A 23,792-nucleotide genomic window follows, 5' to 3' on the forward strand; every position below is an offset into this window, starting at 1 on the left:
GTTGGTCCATAGTGATAGGGGGGGGGGGAGTGGGAAAGAGAGGGAGGGAGACAGATAGACAGACGGCAAGATAGATAGTCAGGCAGAGGGAGGGAGAGAGAGAGAGAGAGAGAGAGAGAGAGAGAGAGAGAGAGAGAGAGAGAGAGAGAGAGAGAGAGAGAGAGAGAGAGAGGGGCTGTTTTCGTGAATTTTTCATCATTTGTCACTTCGTCATTGTTTTGTTACATATTTACCCTTACTTGTCGCCCTGTAATCATTTCTCTTTATTTCAGTCTAACCTTTAGTCTGGTTTCTTAACATTCTCGCTCCCTCACACCCTCCCATTCTCTCCGTCCCTTCCTCCCTCCCTCCCTTTTCTTTCTCCCTCTGCCTCTCCAGCTGTCTTTTTCCGTCTCTTTCTCACGCTTCTTCTCCCTCTCTTTCTCACTATCTCTTCTCCCCTCCTCTCCCTCCCTCCCCCTCCCTCCCTCCCTCCCTCCCTCCCTCCCTCCCTCCCTCCCTCCCTCCTCTCCCCCTCCCCCCATTTTTTCTTTAGATTCGTTATTTTTCTCATTTTTCCTTCTATCTTTATTTTCTTTTGTCGGACGTTTTGTTCCTTATTCCGTTTTATTTATTCCTTAGTTTCCTCGTATCTTCCTCAAAATCTTCACCTTTCCTTGTTTTACTTTTTTCCTCTCTTTTCCTCTTCCTATTATCTTTCCCTCCTCTTTCTCCTCCTCCTCCTATCTCGCCCTCTCTACTCACCAAGGTCAGTACTCCCTGCACCCCCCCCCCCACTACCCCCGTTCCGTCCCCCGAAGATCCAGAGGGATGCTGGATGTCCGAAGATGCTGGAGATGAGGTCCTGGCCTGCATAATGTATATCTTCATTCTGTTGTCTTCATCTTACTTTCTTGCTACCATCCTCTTCCCTCCTCGTCCTCCTCCTCCCCCTCCTCCCCCTCCTGCTGTCCTCTCTCCTTCCTCCCCCTCCTCTCCTCCTTCTCTTCATGCTGTCTCCTCTTCCCATTATTCCGTCTGTTTTGCTTTTATTTTTTTCTTGCTCGTTGGCTCTCGTGCTGCATGCTTTCCTTTTTTTTTTTTTTTTCTCTCTCAATACCTTTGTGGTATTTATTTTTTCTTTATTTTTTCCTGATTTTATAACATTTTCTATATGAATTTATTCTTTCTCTCTCTCTCTCTCTCTCTCTCTCTCTCTCTCTCTCTCTCTCTCTCTCTCTCTCTCTCTCTCTCTCTCTCTCTCTCTCTCTCCTCTCTCTCCTCTCTCTCCTCTCTCTCTCACTCTCTCTCACTCTCTCTCACCCACTCCTCTCTCTCCCTCCCTCCCTCCCTCCCTCCCTCCCTCCCTCCCTCCCTGCCTCTCCCCCTCTCTCTCACACACACATACACGCGTGCGCGCGCGTGTATGTGTGTATATATACACAATATGTACATATATATGTGTGTGTCTCCCTCCTCTCTTCCTCTTCATTTTACAGCTCTGCTCTGGATCCATTTATTATCGTTAGTCATTCCTCTCGACTTTCTTCTCTCTCTCTCGCTCTCTCACTTCAGTCCTGTCATTTCCCCAGTGTGCTTTGCATCCTCCCATTTTCACTTTTTCGTCTTACCTCCTTGCATCCACTCCGTCTCGCGCCCGCGTCTGCACACCGTACGGCAACCAGCCAGGCCGCCCGCACTAGACTCGGGTCCGGTGCACGCCCACTCGAGCCCACAACCACGCCCGGGCGCCCACGGGCAGGTTGGCGCGTGGGAACTAGGACGTGTTGATGTTACTTGACCCACATGCTGTTGCAGCCTGCCACATCCTGCACCCTGACCTGTCGTCGGTTGTGCCTTGACCTTTTTAGAGCCTGTGCATTGACCTCTTAAGTCTCTGACTGTACCTTGACCTGTTTTGGCTGTATCTTGACCTGTACCTTGGCCTGTTTTGGTTGTGTTTTGACCCCTGCACCTTGGCCTGTTTTGCTTGTATCTTTACCTGTACCTTGGCCTGTTTTGCTTGTAACTATTTTTTTTTTTTTGAGTCCCAGCGTGACCCGTTTTGGCCTTCCCTTAACCTGTTTTACTTTGTATTTGACGCGTTTTTATTAACTTGGTGACCTTTACAAGTTCGTACCCAGATCTGCCTTAGATAAGAGTGGCTTGTCGTGTCTGCCGGCATTCTGATGCAGTCAGATATGGTCATGTTAACGGCCTTGCGAAATGCTGAAGATGATATTTGGTTGTCACTTCTCAGGACGGGAGAATACACGAATTGAAATGAGAAAGGTTTTAAACATATTGGTAAATTAATGAAAGGTGTGGATTAGGGATAGATTGATTAATGAAGAGCAATAGATCCAAAATATATGTATGTTTTGATATATAGATATACCCATACAGAGAATCCACATTGATTAATGGAGTGATTGATGACAGGGATACTATAGGAAATCAGACCAAGAAGAATGAATGATAGAAAATGAGCACTTTACATTGACGCGAGTGATGGAGTATTCCAGCGTGTGGGTGTTCCCCGTGCGGTGCCTGCCTCGGGGCCAGTCAGTGGTGGAGGGCATTTCCGGGCAGTGTGTGCGTGTGCTGTGTATGTGTGCTTTTATGTGTGTGTGAGTGAGTGTGTGTGTGTGTGTGTGTGTGTGTGTGTGTGTGTGTGTGTGTGTGAGTGTGTGAGAGGTGGGAGGAGGGAGGGAGGGGAGGGGGGAGGGAAGGAGGGAGGGAGGGAGGGAAGGAGGAGGGAGGGAGGGAGGGAGGGAGGGAGGGAGGGAAGGAAGGAGAGAGAGAGAGAGAGAGAGAGAGAGAGAGAGAGAGAGAGAGAGAGAGAGAGAGAGAGAGAGAGAGAGAGAGAGAGAGAGAGAGAATAACAAATTTAAAAGAACAGACAAGCACACGGAGTCCCACCCCTCAAGAAAATGATACTGCAAAAAAATGAACAAATAAATAGGCCTAAGTGAATAAACAAAACACGTACTAAAAAGACAAGTCGACCGACGCAGGCCAGAGAAAAGAGAATGCATAAAAAAGCCCAGATGCATGTTATGTTTGTGAATATCAGGTTCTGTGTCAACAACAGCAGTAAAGGAAACTGGAGACAAGGTTCTGGTGTGTGGGCGCCTTGTGTGGGGGTGTGAGGTACATGCAAGTATCTGGAAAGTGAACCAAAATTGGAAAAACCGCGTGACTGGCGCTACGACCAAGAGGTAGAGAGAGAGAGGGGGGGGGGGGAGACTAAATGGATAAGTAATGAAGATTATGATAGATCTGGAAATGAAGGCTGGTCCTTGGAAGAGTGTTGTTGGGTGTTGTTGCTTTTTTTTCCTTTTTCTTTTTTTTAACTATATGGCGGAAGGATTGATGATAATGATTGTAATTGATGAGAGTAATGTTGGGGAAAAGATGGGTGTGAAAATGAGGAATTCTGACGCGTGTCGATTTCATATCTCCATCGGAATTATGTTAATCGAACCACGTCAGTTGCATATATTTCTTAATTAATCGTTTTCAATCATACCTTCCTACATTTTTCACAACGGACTTGAGGGTACTGTTCTGGGAAGGATAGCAATGCTGCCAATTCCTTCTTCTTCTGCTTCTTCTTCTTCTTCTTCTTCTTCTTCTAATTCTTTTTCTTATTTTCACTTCGTACTCTTTTCCCCAATTTCTGTCACTTATATTTGTTTTTGTTTGGTTGGTATTTTTCTGTCCGTTTGCTTGTCGTGCTTTTGCTGTTTCTCGTTCTTCCTTTGTTGATGTGGATAGAATAGTGACTTTTTATTCTCTTATTTATGTTAGATTATGTAATTCCCATTTTCATTACAAATACTATCAGTTTTATTGTATTTTTAAGTGTAATCGTAATACGCTAGCATTATCTTCGTCATAATTACAGGAAGCGTCGTCATTATAAAGATGTTCAGTCGCCTTTTTTTTTTTTTTTTTTTTTTCGTTGTCTTTTTTTTTTTTTTTTTTTTTTTTTCGTTGTCTCCCGTCTTTCATTACTACATAATTACGGTCGTGTAGTAACACCGTGTATTTTGAGACAGTTCGACTTTTTTTCTCCCGTTTCAACTTAAAACAAGAACAAGTCCACTGCAAGGACACCGTTGCAGTGCATGTGTGGAATAGGGAAGCGTGAGGTCCAGGACACGGACATTGTGTCGTGGGTTCTCTGGGAGTCCCTCGGGAGACCCCAGGATACCCCAGGATACCCCAGGATACCCACGGTCGGTAGAGGAACGGTCCCTGAAAAAGAGCAGTAAATGTAATTATTAGTCAGGATAAGCATCTAGGCTAGGAGGTGGTTGTTGGGGGGTGGGGGAGGGGGGTTAGCTGGCCCGCCCTCCACCCTGGGAGAGAAGGGACTGACCGCGGAAGGGTTTCCTCCCTGCCCTTCTCTCCCTTTCTCATTTCTCTCCTCTCCTTCCATCATTCCTGTTTCACTTCTCGTGTCTTCCTATCTTCCTCTTATCTCCCTCTCCTCCCTTCCCACAAGCCACTCCCTCCTCCCCCCCTCTCCTCCCTTCCCACGAGCCACTCCCTCCCTCCCCCTCCCTCCCCTCCCTGGTTAAACGTTCCTTCAGGGGTTGATATTTCTTTCGCTGGTCCAATGTCCAGTCTTTTTTTTTTTTATTCTTTCTTTTTTTAGTAGTAGTTTGGGCAGTGTATCATCGCCGCGCCTACCCCTTTGGACACAGGATTAATTACCTTAATTGTCCTATTATTATTTATGGGACGAGATAAAGGACTGGTTGTTCGGGTCTGCAAACTACCCTTTCGCCCGTTCTCGCGGTGCGGGTCTCGGGAAGGCGCCGTGCTGTATTTTTTCTTTTTCTACTTTGAAGTGAGAGAGAGAGGGAGAGCGGGAGGGAGGGAAAGCGGGAGGGAGAAAGGGAGGGAGGGAGGGAGGGAGAGAGGGAGAGAGGGAGAGAGGGAGGGAGGGAGGGAGGGAGGGAGGGAGGGAGGGGGAGAGGGGAGAGGGGAGAGGGAGAGGGAGAGGGAGAGGGAGAGGTAGAGGGGGAGAAAAAGAGAGAGAGAGAGAGAGAGAGAGAGAGAGAGAGAGAGAGAGAGAGAGAGAGAGAGAGAGAGAGAGAGAGAGAATGAGAGAGAGAGAGAGAGAGAGTGCGTGTGTGTATGTATGTGTATGTGTATGCGTGTGTGTCTGTGTCTGTGTCTGTCTGTCTCTGTCTCTGTTCGAATGTTCGAATGTTAGAGTTTGTGATCATTTGAGGAAAGGAGTTGAGTGCGTGTGGGGAAGAGGGGGATGGATTGCGAGTAACCATATATCTGTAAATTTATGTATATAGACAGGTAAGTTAAAAAACGTATGGTATGATGGGCGTGGTTGGGTGCGTGCGTGCGGACATGTGCGTTTGACCGATGACCATGAGCGATGTATTGTTTTAGAGAAACAATCGCGACCTCGGGCGGGTAATAAAAGTATAAGCGTGTTTCCCCGATAAAAGCTATTAAAAGCGCTGACGACACCGCCGATAACGTCACGATACTCTTGTCAATTCTTCTTGTGCCTCCTTATTGCAACTCATTAGACGAATAAAAAGACCCTTGTGTTTATTTTGAGCTTCTAACTGCTTCATGCTTCATCCGACACTTGAAACTGTAATCTTGTCGTTCATGGTTTTGAGTATATTGTCTCTCTCTCTCTCTCTCTCTCTCTCTCTCTCTCTCTCTCTCTCTCTCTCTCTCTCTCTCTCTCTCTCTCTCTCTCTCGCTCTCCCTCCCTCTCTCCCCCTCCATCCTTCCTTCACTTCCTCTCTCTCCCTCCTTTTCCCACCCTACATCCATCCTTCCCTCCCTCACTCCTCTCTCTCTCTCTCTCTCTCTCTCTCTCTCTCTCTCTCTCTCTCTCTCTCTCTCTCTCTCTCCCCTTTGCTCTATCCCTCTTTCCCTCTCCCTCCATCTCTGTCCCTCCATCTATTCTGTTCTCCCTCCCTCTCCCTCTCTTTCTACCTCCCCCTCCCCAATCCTCTCCTATCCCCCCACTCCCCCCCCCCTTTGCTCTATCCCTCTTTCCCTCTCCCTCCATCTCTGTCCCTCCATCTATTCTGTTCTCCCTCCCTCTCCCTCTCTTTCTACCTCCCCCTCCCCACTCCTCTCCTATCCCCCACTTTTCCCTCTCCCCCTTTTTCTCCCCACTCCCTCTTCCCCTCCTCTTCTCCCCTTATCCTCTCCCTCTTCCCCCTCCCCCCCTTTCCTCTCCTCTATCTGTTTATATATCTGTGTGTGTGTGTGTGTGTGTGTGTGTGAGAGAGAGAGAGAGAGAGAGAGAGAGAGAGAGAGAGAGAGAGAGAGAGAGAGAGAGAGAGAGAGAGAGAGAGAGAGAGAGAGCGAGAGCGAGAGCGTGTATGCATCTCGTCTATAAATATGTAAGGACAAGCCTGCGTGTGGAAGGCCAGAAAGTTGAACTCATCACACAAAGTATCCATTTGTATTTTTCTCACGCCTCTCCTTCAAATGTCACTTCCAATAATCTTCTCTCTCTCTCTCCTTCAGGTACCAGTTCTTCCTGCAGGTGAAGCAAGACATCCTGCAGGGTCGTCTTCCCGTCTCGCAGGAGCTGGCGGCGGAACTGGGATCCTACGCGGTCCAGTGTGAGTATTTTTGCTTCTTTTGTTTTGCTGTTGTTTTGGTCCCGCGTTGGTTGGCGGCGTTGGCGTCACTGCTGCTTGGTTGCAGTTGGCGGCGCTGGCATTCGCATTGTGTTTTGGGATGAAAGGTGGCGGGATTAGCGTTTTATTATTGCTGATTGTTATTGTCATTGCGATGGTGAGTGATGATAAAAACAACAAATGATGATGGTGATAAGAGTAATGGTAAGTATTATTATTATTTAGGTATTTGTATAATTCATCATATTGTTATAAGGAATAGTATTTTTACTTTTGAAATTGTTACCATCATTATTATTAGCAGTAGTGAGAGAACAGCAGTAAGTGCTGTTGGTACTTGTTTTGATACCATCACTATTACTGGTGTTAACTGTATTGCAACTGATTATATTGATGCATTTATCACCGACACAAATATTACCTTATCATGTTGTAAACTTCATATAATAAGTTGTAGTAAATAAAAGATAAAGTACGCATCTGCACGCAGCGGCAACAGACGTGCAATAGGTTGAAGTTGCAGACTTTGATATCGCCAAGGGTGTTATCTTGCAAGGAATGTATTGAGGAGGGAGACCTTGGTACTGCCACCTCGGGCACCCTCTGTTGTGTGCAATGATGCTCTTTTGTTTGCCGGATTTTACAACATTGATTTTTTCTTCTCTGTCTCTTCGTCTGTCTGTCCGCGCTGGGGGATTTTTTTGTGTGCATGTGCGTGTGTAGGAGTGTGTGCATGTACCATTTATTTGGAGTAAAAAAGTATGTATTTCCGTTGTGTTCGTTTGAACTTTTTCTCTCCGCCATTTCCATTGTTATATGAATCTTATTATTACGGGCTTCACAACGAGTTGTTTCGTAATCTCTCTTTCTACTATTACCGCTGCAATAGTTTTAGGAAAGTTATTAGTATCACCAACACATTAGACAAATAATAATAATAATAATAACAAAGATGGATAATTTGCTTCTTTGCACAGTTGCTGCTGATTTTCTCCAGTAAAGAAATCAATACTCCGAAGCCGTATATAATTTATGTTAATGGAGCACGCACATCTCACAACAATGGCCGCCTCGATCCCCGCCGCAGCGCAGAGAAAAGGGAGAAAATGACTTCCTCGCTGATTGTGAAAAGATGATTAACGCAGATTGGTGGCAGATATATAAAAAAAAGAGAAAAAGTGATGGGCGAATAGAACAATTGGTTAGAGAGAAACTTGGTGGTAGACTAAATATGAGTTAAGGGGGAGGAGAACAGGTGATTGGGGAGAAACTGGTGGTTGGTAGAAAATTCGTAAAGGGAACGATTGATGAGACAAATAAAAGGTAGATAAAGATAAGTAAATGGAACAAGGAATATATAAAAATAAGTGATAGATAAAGAAAAGGTGTAAAGAGAATTATTGATTATGAATAGGTGTGTGACGGATAAAGAATCTATATATGCGATTGGCTAGAGGGCCATTGGTGGCAGACAAGAAACAACTATAAAAAATAATTGGGCAGAAATTGCCGTCAAATGAATGAAGACTTGCGATTAGGCTCCGGATTCGCCGAGCATGACTAGACCTACAGGAGACGAGGCCGCTTACGATAATGTCGGTTTCGCGTGTCGGGAGGCTGTTGGCCGCGCCGCCCGACCGCCGACCGCCAGGACGACACGGCCTACCCGCTTCGCCCGGTCGCTGTCGGCGCTTTGTCGGCGGCGCGTCTGTAGCGGGGAAGCGGGCGCGAGGGGTGGGGGTGGAATGGGTGGGGAGATGAGGGTGGAATGGGCAAGGTGTGGAGTAGATGGGCAGGGGGGTGGAACTGCTGTTTGTGGATCAGGAGTTGGTAGTAGTCGGTGTGCGTAGAGTAGGGGGCGTGGGGCGGGGGAGGGGGTAGGGGGCGTCGGCGTGCGTAAAGTGGGGGGGGGGGGAGGCAAGGGAGGGGGTAGTGGGAGTGTAGTGGGATAATGGAGTTAAAGGTGTAGCAAATTGAATGTGTGTAGCTGGGTGGAGATGTATCGGGATGGCAGGTTAAAGCTGGATTGGGATAACAGGTTGAAGCGGGATAGCGGATTGGAGGGGGGGGGGGCAGGAGAAGCGGGGGGGAGGGGAGATATAATCGGGAAGATGCGAAGTTGCTGGAGCGAAGCGCATCTATCTTGAGTCCCATCGGGTCGTCGCCATAACTCAGCCAATCTTTCTATCGATAATCACCCAATCGTCCAGAATTCCTTATGACGAATCCGAGTTAACGAATTACTGCGTAAATTACGTACGCAGTAAAGGAAATCAAAGACCAATAACAAAATATTACGTTAATGTTGTCTTCTTAAACGACGAAAAATGGCATTAAAATTACCGGTTCTTCGAAGACGAGTGACCCCCCCCTCCCCCCCGCGCGACCGGAAACGAGGAGCGTCGCATGCCCCGGAGAGAGCCAGCTGGTGCCAAGGCGGGCCAGGGGGGGGGGGGGGGGACAGGTGGTCTCAGACGGAGCCAGAGAAAAAGTCGAACGAACTCAGGAGAAGAATTTGGAAAATGAGGAAAAGTGATTCGATAAAAGCGGGGGTACAATCAATAAGAAGAAAGATCCAATCCATGTAGGGGTGAGTGGGGTTGGGCGGGGGTTGGGTGGGGGTTGGGTGGGCAGAACAAAGGTTGGGGGTAAGTGGTAGCTGGCGGGTTCATGCAACAGGTGCACCAGGAAGTGGGGGAGAGGGGGGGATGGGGGAGAAGCGAGTGAGGTGGCTTGGGGTCAGTAGGGGTGGAGGAGGGGGAGGGGAGGGGGAGAGACGGAGGAGGGGGTTACGTCGGTGCCTTAACTAGACCTTCTCACACCGTGGGATCTTGCTTTTTTGCCTTATTGTAGAACTCGTTTTGTATTATTTTTTTTTATATTCTTTTTATCTTTAAACCTCGGTGCGTTTAGTTAGGGGGTTGGACTGAATAATAAATTGGCAAGTTTCTCTCGTCTCTCTCTGCCTCGTCCTCATCTTCCAGTCTCTCCGAAAAGAGATGATTATAGAAGTTAGGAGAAAAAAAAAAAAAAAAGGAAGAAAAAGATGATTGGATAATTTTGACTCTCTTGCTTGTTACTTTTTCTCTCTCGTGCTTTTGCCTTTGTTTACTGGCCGGCGCATCCGCTTTCCTACTTGTTTGTTTTTTGTTTGTTTGCGCGCTTGCTTTTGTGTTTACGGTATATGTACGTATGTGTTTTTGTTTTGTTTTTCCTCTGTCGTGCGCGGTTGAGTTCCTGCTTGTATTTGTTGGATGAGGACTTCTGTGTTTGTGCTTCTTTTTGTTACTTTATCTCTGTCTGTCTCTTTGCTTTCTCTCTTTCTTTCTCTCTTCTTCTCTTTCTCTCTTTCTCTTTCTCTCTTTCTCTTTCTTTCTTTCTTTCTTTCTTTCTCTCTTTCTCTCTTTCTCTCTCTCTCTTTCTCTCTCTTTCTCTCTTTCTCTCTTTCTTTCTCTCTTTCTCTTTCTCTCTTTCTCTCTTCTCTCTCTCTCTCTCTCTCTCTCTCTCTCTCTCTCTCTCTCTCTCTCTCTCTCTCTCTCTCTCTCTCTCTCTCTCTCTCTTTCTTTTTCTCTTTCTCTTTCTCTTTCTCTTTCTCTTTCTCTCATATCCATTCCCACTCTTACTGCTATCCCTCTCCTTCCTTTCCTCCTCGTTGCTCACCTCTCCTCACTTTATTCCTCCCTCTCTCTCAATCACTCTTTCTCTCTTCGATCTCTCTCGCTTCCTCCTGTCCTCTGTACTCTGTCCTCTGTCCTCTGTCCTCTGTCCTATCTTCTATCTATCTGCTACCCCCTCCCTCTGTATCCCCTGTGTGTGTGGATCGAGGCGAAATAATTTACAGGTTGTTATATCTTGTTGTGGGAAGTCTGTGGTTAGTTTAGGGGGCTTAGGTCAGCTTAGGTTAGCCTTAGATGGGGATTTGTGCGAAGGGGAGGGGGACGCTGAGGGCAAGGAGGACGAAAATGGAAGGGGAAAGATGAGAGGGAAGAGGGAGAGGGAAGAGGAAGGGGAGAGGGAAGAGGGGATAGGGAGGAGAGAGAAGACAGAGACAGACAGACAGACAGACAGAGACAAAGAGAGAGAGAGAGAGAGAGAGAGAGAGAGAGAGAGAGAGAGAGAGAGAGAGAGAGAGAGAGAGAGAGAGAGAGAGAGAGAGAGAGAGAAAGAGAGCTAGAGACAGACAGAGTGAGAAAGACAGAAATAAAATAAGAATCGCAAGAAAAGAATAAAGAGAGGTAGAGAGGGGGGGATCAGAAGGAAAAGGAGAAAGGAGAGAGAGAAAATAAATGCAGATGAAGACATGTATCTTATAAAAGTCCACGCACATTCCGCAGGTAGACGTAGACCGTGTACACCTACGCACCCTACGCATGTACGTTTATGCATAAATCCGCCTTCCTATGTATATATGGGGCCCTTCATGGTATATGAAAGTCAATCACTTATGTATGTAGATCTCATAGACCCTCTGGCACGTCGGAATGCGAAGCAAGGGGGGGGGGGGGGGAGGGGGGCACGTGATACGAGGGAGAGGGGAAGTAGGAGTAGGAGGAGAGGAGAGGGGAAAAGGAAGAGGGAGAGGAAGAAGGGGAATAGAGGGGGAGGCAAGAAGGCATAGGAGAAGGGGAGGAAAAGGAAGAGGAGGGCGACAGGAGGTGGGAAGAGGAGAAGGGGAGTAAATGAAGAGATGGAGGAATAGGGGATAAGAAGGATAGATGGGGAGGGAAAGTGGGGGGAGGTGAGGGGGGAAGAGGGGGCGGGGGTGACGCGGGCATCCATATAAGCGGTGAGAACATCATTAGCCATCGCCGTCTCTGCCTACTTACTCCGCTAAACTCCCTCATTATGCAAAGTCCGCGTCCGTGTCGATGATCCACGTCCATTACATATCTATATCTCACCCCTTTATCTATATCTATGTGAGGTAGTCTATGCAAATGAGGTTCCTGGGCTCATTGTTATGCATGATGGTAATCTGTCTCGACGTTTAGTATCCGTTTCGGGTATTTATCATTACTCGTAACCTGTTTCTGCCTTCTTTTTTTTCTCATTTTTTTGGTTTTTATATTAATTTTACCTGTCCTTTTCCCTTTTCTTTTCTTTTCTTTTTTTGTCTTTTGTTTCGTTTTTCTGTTTGTTTTGTTTGTTGCTGCTTCCTTTACTCGTATACTATTCCCCCCTCTCCCTTCCTCCCTCCCTCCCTCCCTCCCTCCCTCCCTCCCTTCCTCATTCTCACTCTTATTATCCCCCTCTCCTTCCTTTTCTCCTTATTGCTCATCCATCCCCCTTTCTCTTCATCCCTCTCTTTCTCTCCACTTACACTCTCCCTCTCTCCCCTCTCCCCTCTCCCCCCCCACCCTCTCTCTCTCTTTCCATATCCCTCCCTCACTCCCCTCCCCCCCCCCACCTCCTCTCTCTTCTTTCCCCTTTTTCCATCCTGCTGCTGTTCCCCCGTTCTCTCTCTAATCCTTCTTTATCCTTCCCTTTCGCAGCTTCCATTATCTTCTCATCTTTTCCACGTTCGCTTGTTTTGGGTTTACCGTAAATCCTTATTACACACGTTGCCTTTATCCCTCTCTCCTTTCCCTCGGGTTCACTTGTCTCCTTGTCTTCTTCTCTTCTCATTTCTTCCTTTTTTGGTTCATCTTCCTTTGGTGTTGAGCTTCACTTCCCTTTCTTTTTCCTGTTACCTATTTCCTCCCCGGTTTTCTGGAATTTGTTCCTCTCTCTCTCTCTCTCTCTCTCTTTCTCTCTCTCGCTCTCTCTCTCTCTCTCTGTCTCTCTGTCACCCTTCCCCCGCCTCCTTTTTCCTCTTAATTTTGCTGCTCCTTTCCCCTTTCTTCCTTCGTTTCTTCCTCATTTTTCTCCTCCTTTCCATTTCCCCTCCCCCTCCTCCTCCTTCTCCTCCTCCTTCACCTTCCTCCTCCCTTCTATCTCCCTTTATCCCTCATCCTTCCTCCACCTGCCCCTCCTCTCTTCCTGCTACTTCAATTGCTACCGCTACCCATCTTTCTCCTTCCTTTCCATATCTTCCTCTCACGACTCAACCCCTTCCCATCTCCCCCCTCTCCCCTCTCCCCCTCCCTAGTCCTTTCTCGCAAGATAATATAGTCTTGTGCCTCATTTTCTCCCTCCTCTGGGTTTTCGGACTCATTAAGCAGAGTAATTAAATGCGACCCCGGTGTTGCGTCGCGGCGGGGGGGGGGGGGGGGGGGAGACCGCTTGTTCATGGCGGGTTTTCATGAGGAAGGGAGGGAGGGAGGGAGGGAGGGGCGGGGGGAGAGGCTCAACTCGTGTTTTGTAGATAGGAATATCTTGTTTTTATATGTCCTTTTTTTATTTTTTTTGTATGTGTGTTGAGGGTTTGTTGTTGCTGTATACTTTGTTGTTGTTTTGTGACTTGTGTTTTATTTGTTTCCGTCTCTCTCTCACACACACACAAACAAACACACACACGCACGCACGCACACACACACACACACACACACACACACACACACACACACACACACACACACACACACACACACACACACACACACACACACAAACACACAAACACACAGTTACTCACAAATAATTTACTGAATATCAGGAGTCAGTGATAGCAGTAATCACTTGAGAATATTAATAATAAAGGTAACGAAAGCATTATAAAAAAATAGTTAAAGGCAAAAACTCATAGCTCTGGATAATTAAATATTCATCGTACAAAGTTGTCGACAAAGAAAAATAGAAGAGGTGGGGAAGAGGGGAACGGAAATGGAGATGAGGAAGAGAGAAGGGGGGGGGATGGAAAATATGGAAGAGATAGGGGAGGGGGGAGAAAAGGAGAAGTAGAAAATGAGGAAGAGATAGGAAGGGTGAAATAAAGAGAGATATAATTATTAGGAAGAGTTAGGAGGGGGAAATAAAGAGAAATAGAAAATTAGGAAGAGTTGAGAGGGGGGAATAAGGAGAAATAGAAAATGAGGGAGAGAGAGGAGGGAAAACTCAGAGGGCGAAGAACCTTGTGAGGGAAAGACTTCAGTCAGGAAAGGGGGGGGGGGAGGCAAGGAAGCGATGATGAGGTTAGGAGGAGGTCGAAGAATTTAGGAAAGGGGTAAGGAGGGAAGGATAAGGTGGGGTTGGGGGGAGGGGAGGGACAAGGGAAGGGAGGAAGATATATTGTGGCAGGGGTGGGGGGGGAGGTAGTGGGGTTGGGGGGAAGGGGGAAGGGGGGATGGGGAGCGGATACGGCGAGACAAAACCCCAACTCCCTCACCCTAAGCGATGCACTCCTTCCGTGATCCTGCAGGAAAGAGTCACACTTGGAAGGGTTTTGAGGAGGGGGGGGAGTGTACACGGGGGGGGGGGAAGAGTGGGAGAGGGGAGGGGGAGGGAAGGAAGTACCTCCCAGCACCTTGGCAAAACGTCTTAATTCCGGGTAGACGTAATTTCGACCTTCGAGGATTGACAGGTGGATGAAGATAGGAAAGGGGAGGGGAAAATAGAAGAGGGGAAGGGAATAAAGGGGAACTAAGAGGGGAGAAGAAAGGAGAGGAAGGAAGAGAAGAATGGGGGAAGAAGAGGGGAGAGGGGAGGAGAAGATGAAGCGGAAGAAAGGGAGATAAGGGAGGAAGAGGAAGAGGAAGAGGAGGAGGAGGAGGAGGACGAGGAGGAGGACGAGGACCAGGACCAGAGAGAAGGAGCCCACATGACAGCCGCCGTGCCTCTCCCTGCAGCCTCGCACGTGTGGCTCCCGACGGCGCCCTTCGCCCTAACGGGGTTCCTTCGTCACGGCGCCCGGGCGAGGGAGGCGGTGGCGTGTCTTTTGTTTATTATCCCTTTTACCCTCCACTTCTTCTTTTGTCTCCTTCTCCTTTATTCCAGTGTTCCGCTTCCCGCTCCCTCGCGGGCCGTGGGCCACGCGTGTCACTTCGCGCCTACGAGTTTCAGGGGTTTTGGGCCTCGTCGATATTTAGGGGTTGGCGTTGTCTTAACCTCTCTCTCTCTCTCTCTCTCTCTCTCTCTCTCTCTCTCTCTCTCTCTCTCTCTCTCTCTCTCTCTCTCTCTCTCTCTCTCTCTCTCTCTCTCTCTCTCTCTCTCTCTCTCTCTCTCTCTCTCTCTCTCTCTCTCTCTCTCTCTCTCTCTCTCTCTCTCTCTCTCTCTCTCTCTCTCTCTCTCTCTCTCTCTCTCTCTCTGCCCCATTATCTTCCACCCATGTTACGCATATTCTGATCCCAGAAGTGGCGGCGTGAAGAAAGAAGGAGAGAGATGAGAAAAAGTGAGAATCATTGATCTGCAACGCCACGCCTCCAGCAAAAAGAAAAAGGAAAATAATTACGTTTTCATTTCCATTTTAAAAGAGAGAGAGAGAGAGAGAGAGAGAGAGAGAGAGAGAGAGAGAGAGAGAGAGAGAGAGAGAGAGAGAGAGAGAGAGAGAGATTTAATGATCGCCGGCGCGGTAATCAGATACTTTATATGCACACTACCTGATATCAACTGAAATACGTTTGATCTGAAATTTCTGTTTGCGTTGTAACATAAATTTGGTGTAATGTTAATGTATAGCATGAAGATGAAAATCTAAAGATGATAGTATTTATCAGGAGTTTATGCCATAGTTTTTTAGATGGATGAAAAAACGTATCTTTATCGTTGAACATTATTATTAGTGTTATTTTTATTATTATCATTGTTATTATCATCATCAGATCGGTCATCATCATTATCATCATCGGCATCATCATCACATCATCATCATCATCATCATCATCATCATCATCATTATTATTTTTATCAGAGGAATAGTACTAAGATAGCTAACACCTGCGCCCCTCCTTTGCAGCCGAGCTGGGCGACTATGACCCCCGGCGGCACTCCCCCGGCTACGTCTCCGAGTTCCGCTTCATGACGACGCAGACGGTGGCCCTGGAAAACAAAATCGCAGAGCTCCACAAAACCCTCGTGTAAGTACCAGCTGGCGAGGCCCCCGACCTCACCTCTGCCGATTGTTTGATTTTATCGCCGGCGCAATGGCGAACTTCCCTCTTCTCGCCGGCGGATTGTTGGGAACACTCTTCAATTTTTAACAATTTGTAATAATAAATCACCTACACACTGCTGTAAGGTGTTTTAGCGGTCGGAGCGGCTTACCGCAATCTTGTACCGCACTAATCTGTCACGCTGGGATGCCGCACGCGCTCACCGCAGCCGTCACCCTGCCTGTCAATCTCTCCTTTGTCTGCTGTGCCACACACAGGAGAGATTTAGTCATGCCAAGTGACGGCAGAGTGGGTCGCGTAAAGCCTGCGTCTTCAGCGTGTCTTATGTATTAGGCGAGATGATTGCCGGCCTGGCAACGGCACGAGTGGTTGTTCTTGTATAATCATGTCAATATTCAGAAACTGATTGCCTGTTAAACCAGTGCAAAGATAGAATAGATAGATAGATAGCTATATATTATATATGTTTTACACACACACACACACACACACACACACACACACACACACACACACACACACACACACACACACACACACACACACACACACACACACACACACACTGTTGCGGTACATATGGAAGATCTGCTCCCTGATAACACACAACTACATGATCGGCGGATGCAGTGGAAGAGTCATCCACATCACACCTGCGTGTCACCTGTCCAGAAGTTTTAGCATGGCTGTAGCGCCGCCATAAACTCCCGCGATAAGATCGCAACATGACCTGGTGTGAGTAACCCCGTCTTGGTGTTGCAGGGGTCAGGTGCCGTCGAAGGCCGAGATGTGCTACCTGGAGAAGGTGAAATGGCTCGACATGTACGGCGTGGACCTCCACCCTGTGCTGGTAAGTAACTTCCGTAACTGTGACTGGTGGCGGTCGTAGGGAGCGTGGCGTGACACCGGCGCTAATGAGATGTGACACGGGGCGAGGGGAAAGACAGCTTTCGGGCGGGACTGGCGAAGGAAAGTTCTCTGCTAGATTCTGGGTATTTGTGTTTTTGTTCATTTTCTATCCTCATCGCTTTGTTATCGTTTAATCTATTTTTCCCCCGTTCTATATCCTATTCCTCGCTGTTCATTAAAGAAAAAAGGTCTTTCCTTTACAGCTGCCGGTTCCTGATCAGTGATTTTAACTTTCCCCTTAACTTGCCTCAGCACCTCGCTTCACAAATTTCCCTTCCAATTCCCCTTCCGTTTCCCTCCTCCAGACCAATAGATACACCGCCGCAACAATCCCCAACTGCGCCAACGGCCTCTAACAAGACCCAACCAGCAATTACGTTTCCGCCGTGCGTCTGGCCTCTAGTTGGGCAGTTAAGGGAAAGTAATCCGAGCCGCACTGCCTCGCCCCATAATGCCTCTCGTTCGGCCGCCGCGATGGCCTGCGCCCGCCGCTCTTTCCTGCGTTCGGTTTGTCTCGGACAGTCGGTGCTGCCTTTCCTCGGTGCTTAAGCTGGGATGATTATGGAGAATGTATATATATATATATATATATATATATATATATATATATATATATATATATATACATACATACATATATGTATATATAATTATATAATATGATATATACACAAATAACTATATTATATTAAATAGATGTTATGTATTATATTAAATATGATATTATGTATTATAAGTATATATACTTACATGTAGCTATTTGATTTACTCGTATGTGAGTATATTTTACACGTGTTTAATCTTCATTCAACCATTACTTTTAACACTTGCTGTCTTGAGTCGTTGGCAAGTGAATGCGACAGTAGAGGTACAGGACCTGACGGTATTCCCCTTCGTTACGGCACTGCCTCGGTCGCGTTCGCTTCAGAGCTTGAGGCCAGTGCCAATCCGAACTCCTGCAAACCGGCCCGGTGCTTTCCCCGTGCTTCGGCCCTCGAGTCCACGTCCAGTTCTTATAACGCGTGTAATCAAACCCCCCGAGCCGCCGGGCACCTGAATGCCAGCATTAATTCCAGTATCCGAAATCCGATGTCGACCGGTTTTACTCGGGGCAGGGTGATGGGGGGGGGGGAGGGGCAGGAGGATTTATCTCTCCAATTTACTAGTACAAGTCCCACGTTTTCGAACTTTGCACTTCTTGAAGCGTCGAGTCAGAGCTCAGGTCAAGTGGGAGGATGAGGGGGGGGGAGAGTTTGGGGGGGTTCTAAGAATGACTCACCTCCCCCCCCCCCCACTTCGCCGCCACCAAACCACACCCTTTTTGTCGTCTTCTGTGGTGTAGGCAAGGTGTGCTTTTCCGTGGCCGGGTAAAATTAGATCTGCAATGTAGTGTATTTGTGTGTTCGTTAGGATTTCTTTCTTTCTCGCTGTCTGTGTCCCGTCTGTCCTCCCTCCCCCCCCCCCTCTCCCTCTCCCTCTCCCTCTCCCTCTCCCTCTCCCTCTCCCTCTCTCTCTCTCTCTCTCTCTCTCTCTCTCTCTCTCTCTCTCTCTCTCTCTCTCTCTCTGTCTCTCTGTCTCTCTCTCTCTCTCTCTCTCTCTCTCTCATTTTCACTCACTTTCACTCTCACTCTTTCTCTCTCACACACACACACACACACACACACACACACACACACACACACACACACACACACACACACACACACACACACACACACAGTACATACACTCGCACGCTCACACTCGCGCCAGACGTAAACAAAATAAGCAGACTTACGCAGTGTCCAAGGCAACGAGACACGAGGAGGAAAAACAAATGTGATTTCCCGCGCCTCCAACTGAGATTCTGGACGATAAGCGACGCTCTGTATCACTATCTTGTCCCGATGGAACAAGCTGTACCTGGGTGCCTTTAATTAACTGCTGTGAACCCAACACCACGGGGTAGGGGGCGGGGGCAGGTGGGTTGGGGGGTAGCGGGCAGGTTGAGAGGCGGGGCAAGTAGGTCTCGGATCAACCTTGGGTCGTTGCGAGGGATATACAGCCTTCAGCTTGCACGGATTTTGAAATTTGTGCAAAATGTGAGACGATCCATTTTTTTTTTTTTTATACGGTCTCAAAACTGGTGCAGATCTTTGATAATTCCTTTATTATCTCGAAAGTTGTATAAAAATACACAATCTTGTTGGAGGTCTAAAGCACTTGGAGGTTCTCCAGTGCAGATCCTATCGAAACCTTATATATTGCGGATACCTTACAAGTTTTGCAATATAGCCACGAGGGTAAGAAATACCTTTTTGGAAAGAAAGCCGCGGTGGATTTTCGAGAAAAAAAAAGAGTTAAAAGGGATCTTAGGGGCATTTAGGAGCGAGCTGGTCGGGTTACTTACGGAGTTATTATAAAGCTCCAGAGTGGAGAACCTGTTGACTGGTTGTTGATGGTGGCATTTATATGATAATGGTATCAGTGATTGCATTAGTGGCGATGATTATTCTTATTGTCTGTGAAGTGAAGTGAAAGATTGGTTTCTTGGGGCTGCTGTTTTTGCGAGCGTTGGCCATATATACATTATATATATATATATATATATATATATATATATATATATATATATATATATATATATATATATACATACATACACATATATTGTAATTACAGTGTCATTCTACTCCTGTGCTATCGTTGTACAGTACAGCATGTATAGGAAAATGGATAAAAAGAGAAAAATAAGAGCAAAAGGGCACACGCAGAGAGACCACGACATAGACAGGCACAGAGAAAGAAACATAGACAGAGGCAAACAGATAAAGATCAGTAAATACAGTTGTTTCAGGATGAGTGGAGCCTCATTCCCCACCGTAGTTACCGAATGAAGACGTCATTGAGGCGAGGCGACACTCCCATTAATCCAAACCATAAAATATAGAAATTGTAGACATTAAAATAATTACGCAGCCATACGGGCGCCATAAACACCGGCGCTAGCGAGACGGCGGGACATGCTTGGGACTGGATGGCTCAATTTCCGACTTTTAAATGACGCTGGTCACGTTTGCGAATATTTATGGCTCGCTGGCGGGAGTCATTGGCCAAGGGACAGCGACAGTGGCAACAAGGACAGAAAATATTGGAGAAATTCATATAGTTTTTTTACGACTAACAGGTTATTTTAGGAAACGTTTTTTCGGTTCTCTTTGTTGCTTGTACCGAGTGTCCGTGAGACATGCGTGCTCATGTTCATTAATTTTATTCCCTCTGATTTGCGTATCATACAAGTTGTAGTTATTTATACATCTCTTTACTGTCTCGGGGGAAGTTTATTCCCGCTCGTGTGAGCATTTATTTGTTTATTCTGTCATGGGTATTAAGTTTATTTGTTTATGCTATCGCTGTACATATTGAACCCGATGTGTTTATTTAGCAAATGCCGCCGCCCGTGGTGGAGCCGTGGGCGTGATGGCCGGCCTGATGGTGGGCCTCCCCCGCCGCGCACGTGGGCGCCGCGACCCAATCACCACGCCCGCGCCCACGCCTGCATGGCTCATTCCGGCAGCCGCATAGCAACATGCTGGACACCTGCATGGGCTACCGAGTCGTGCATGGGTTGGAGAATGTGCTTGCGCTGCAGGGAAAAGTAGTGCAGCATAAATTGACATGACTTGCCCGTTTCATTAGCTCATCGAATCCAGGCACAGGTACATTACATCAGCGTTTTCTACTCCAATCTACTTTTCCTCCCTGTCCTGTGTATTTTGCTTGCCTTAACTACTGCCCCATGATGTCCTATCCTGCCCTACTGTACCATGTCTTACCTACCTACCTACCTACCTACTTACCCACTTACTTTCTTCCCTACCTACTTACCTACCCCCATAGCTTCCCTCTTTACAGTAACGTACCCCTACCCCTACCTACTACCCTTCATACCTACTACCCACCTTCCAGCCACATACTTACCCACCTATTCACATACCCGCCCACTCACCCACATACCAACCTACATACCCACCCACATACCAACCTACAAACCCACCCACATACATACCCAGCAGCCCATGTCCTACCAAACCCAGACAGGTGCGCCGGGTGCCCGCGGGGTGTGGCCAGGAGGCAAGCGTAGAGGCCATCGATTTTGTTTCTTCCTTCTGGGTTTGTTTACGTCGCCTGGAAAGGGAGTCGCCATCTTGTGTCTCTCGCTGAAGGATGTCTAGTAGGATTGGGAAGGAGTGAAGGGGGGAGGGGGGGTGGAAAGAAGGCTAGGTGAGGAAGATGGACGGAGGGGGTGTAGGGTGGATGGATGGATAGATGGAAGGAGGGGTGGATGGCTGTGATAGAAGGATGGAAGAAAAGAAGGTGTACGATGGTTAGAGGGAAGAGGGGAAGGGCTGTCGAAGGCGATGGAGCAGGGATGGGATGGAGTGAACTATGAATGGATAGATAAAGAAAAGGGTAGGATGGATAGAAGGATGGTGAGGAGGAACAGGATAAGTATTGGTGGAGGAGATAGAATGGGAGATGGATGGTGTAAAATATAGATGGATAGATGGAACAGAACGATTGGGTGAAGAAGGATGGTGGATGAAATGGATGGCCGGGGAGATGGAGGGGAAGAAGGATGGAGTGAATGCGGATGGGGATAGATGACACAAAGGAATAATGACCGGCGAAGATAGAATAAGAGAAGAAAGGACGGGAGAGATCGAGTTGAAAGAAGAAGAGGGAAGTAATGGAGTAAAGAATCAGAGAAAGAAAGGACAATAGAAAAAAATAAGAGGAGAATGAGGATGGAATAAGAGAGTCGGGTTAAGGCTACGCAAGGAGGCAGAGGTTAGCGTTTAGGGCGGATGAGATTGCAAGAAAAATGATAGGGTGAAGGGGTAAGGGTGGGAGGTGCAAGCAGAGGTACAAAACAGGGGGATAAAGTGGGAGTTACGTGCAATTGCATCACCTTGTTTATGGGCGAGGCATGTTGGCGATGTAGCTTCTGATAGGCGAGAGACAGGCGAAGAAATTGAGAGGGAAGGAGGGAAGGAGAGAGGGACGGAGGGAGGGAAGGAGGGAGGATGGGTGGGAAGGAGCGTAGAAGAGGAAGATGCGGACGAGGAGAAAGAGGAGAGAAAGAGCGAGGGAGTTGAAGAGAGGAAGACAGATGATTACATCTTATAAAAGAAAAGAAAAAAAAATATTCCATGAGTCAGAGAAGAGGAAAATAGTCCACAGCAAACGAGAAACACGCACACACACTCTGGAAACAATAAAAGAAAGAGAACGAGAGAGAGAGAGACAGGAAGCGGTGTGGCGAGGGAGGGGAGAGGGAGAAGGGGAAGGGGCAGGGGAAGGGGAAGGGGGCAGCTGAGCCAAGGGGCGAAGCTCTAATGCCAGGCCCTCGAGAGACAAATGGCAGCTGGAATGATACGCGTGTAAATCCTAGCCAACTTTAACTCGCCACGGACGGTCGCTAATGGCACCTGCATTAAGCCCTCTTCCCTCCCCCCCCCCTCTCTTCCCGTCACTCTCTACCCCCCCCCACCCCCACCCCCACTTCCCCTTCTTGAATCCATCCGCATCCCCTTCTAAATCCACCCCCTCCCTTCCCCATCACCCTCCCCTCCCCCCCTCCTCTCCCTCCCATGCTTGAGTGGTGGTTTCGCGAGGGGGGAAGGGTTAAGGAGGAGGGGGAGGGGGAGGGGGAGGGGTGGCTGTGGAGGTGGCAATTGTCTAGCGATTATTGTCATACAAAGCCGTTGATTTCTTGCATGGACAGGATCGATTTTTATTTTGTTCCAGTGGCCGATTCCTGCTGATTAGCGCCTGGGACAAGGAGGGGGGAGGTGGGGGCGGGGAAGGGGAGATCATCTTCCTTGATTCTCTCTTGCTCTTTCTCTTTCGTCTCTCGTCTGTGTATATTTTTTCTCTTGTCTCTGTCTCTCTTTCTCTTGTCTCTGTCTCTGTCTCTCTTTCTCTTGTCTCTGTCTCTCTTTCTCTTGTCTCTGTCTCTCTTACGCTTTCTCTCTTACGCTTTCTCTCTCTCTCTCTCTCTCTCTCTCTCTCTATATATATATATATATATATATATATATATATATATATATTTATATATATAAGTATATATATAGATATATATATATTTATATATAAACATATATATATAAATATATATAAATTTATATATATAAATATATATATATATATTTATATATATAAACATATATATATTTATATATGTATATATAAATATATATATATGATATACATATATGTAATATATATATATATAAATATATATATATATATATTTATATATGTATATATATATTTATATATGTATATATAAATATATATAAATATATATAAATTATATATATAAATATTTATATATATATTTATATATAAATATATATATATGTATATATAAATATATATAAATATATATAAGTTATATATATATATAAATATATATATTTGTATACACACACACACACACACACACACAAATTGTGTGTATATATATATACATTGTAAATTAAATAAACAAATTTGCCATTGTTTTGTTTTAAATCGTGCAGTATTGTACTGTATATACACCTGAGAGCGAAAAAATGAATCATGGAAGCCTATTTAAGAATAAGGAAGAGAAGAAAGGGGTATCAAAGCATTTTGAAAAGCAAAAGAAAATTGTCCAGCTATATATATTTATATTCAGGAACATACAAGTGCATAAAGTCTAGACGTCCCGCACCCTGTGAGGTGGACCCCCCCCCCCCCCCACCTGTGTCCCCACAATGTTTAGTTGATGATAATGTGGGTCGACATGGAATATTCGCAGGGGGGGAGGGGGGGAGAAGAGGAGAGAGCAAGAGGCGTCATTGCACGCCCGCCTGTCTCGAAGGAGATAAAGTTCGATCTGTAGGTGGGTGGAATTTTTTAGGATGAGTTTGTGTTTCTTGGGTCGATTTTTCTCTCCTTTCCCTTTCTTAGTCGGGTCGGGGATGGGGATGGGGGAGGAGAGCTGAGGGGGAGGGTCTCTTGGGGGTGGGCTTCCGTGTCTTTTTCTTTCTTTTTTTTTTCTTTAGGTGAGGGGGGTGAAGGGGCTGTCTTGTTTAGTCCCGAAGCGCCTTGGGTGGGACTCCCTGGACACGACCCGGGAGAGCGAGGACCTCCCGAGGACTCCCGAGCGCTCCCAGGACCTCCCGGCCGCGTGGGTGTTGATGTGTCCATAAAGACGCCACTTGTACATGCAGGATTCCCGCGCCAGACCTGAGTTATG

General features: G+C 46.9%; 1 protein-coding gene across 1 annotated transcript in view; it reads left to right on the forward strand.

Moving 5' to 3' along the window:
• Nucleotides 1–23,792, forward strand: part of LOC125036884 (band 4.1-like protein 4) — a 328,534-nt gene that overhangs the window by 272,509 nt on the left and 32,233 nt on the right. The window contains 3 exon segments of the mRNA XM_047629817.1: nt 6,511–6,608; nt 15,457–15,577; nt 16,376–16,463. Coding sequence (XP_047485773.1) covers nt 6,511–6,608; nt 15,457–15,577; nt 16,376–16,463 — 307 coding nt within the window.

The sequence above is a fragment of the Penaeus chinensis genome, chromosome 22 (assembly GCF_019202785.1).
Source record: "Penaeus chinensis breed Huanghai No. 1 chromosome 22, ASM1920278v2, whole genome shotgun sequence".
NCBI lineage: Eukaryota > Metazoa > Arthropoda > Malacostraca > Decapoda > Penaeidae > Penaeus > Penaeus chinensis.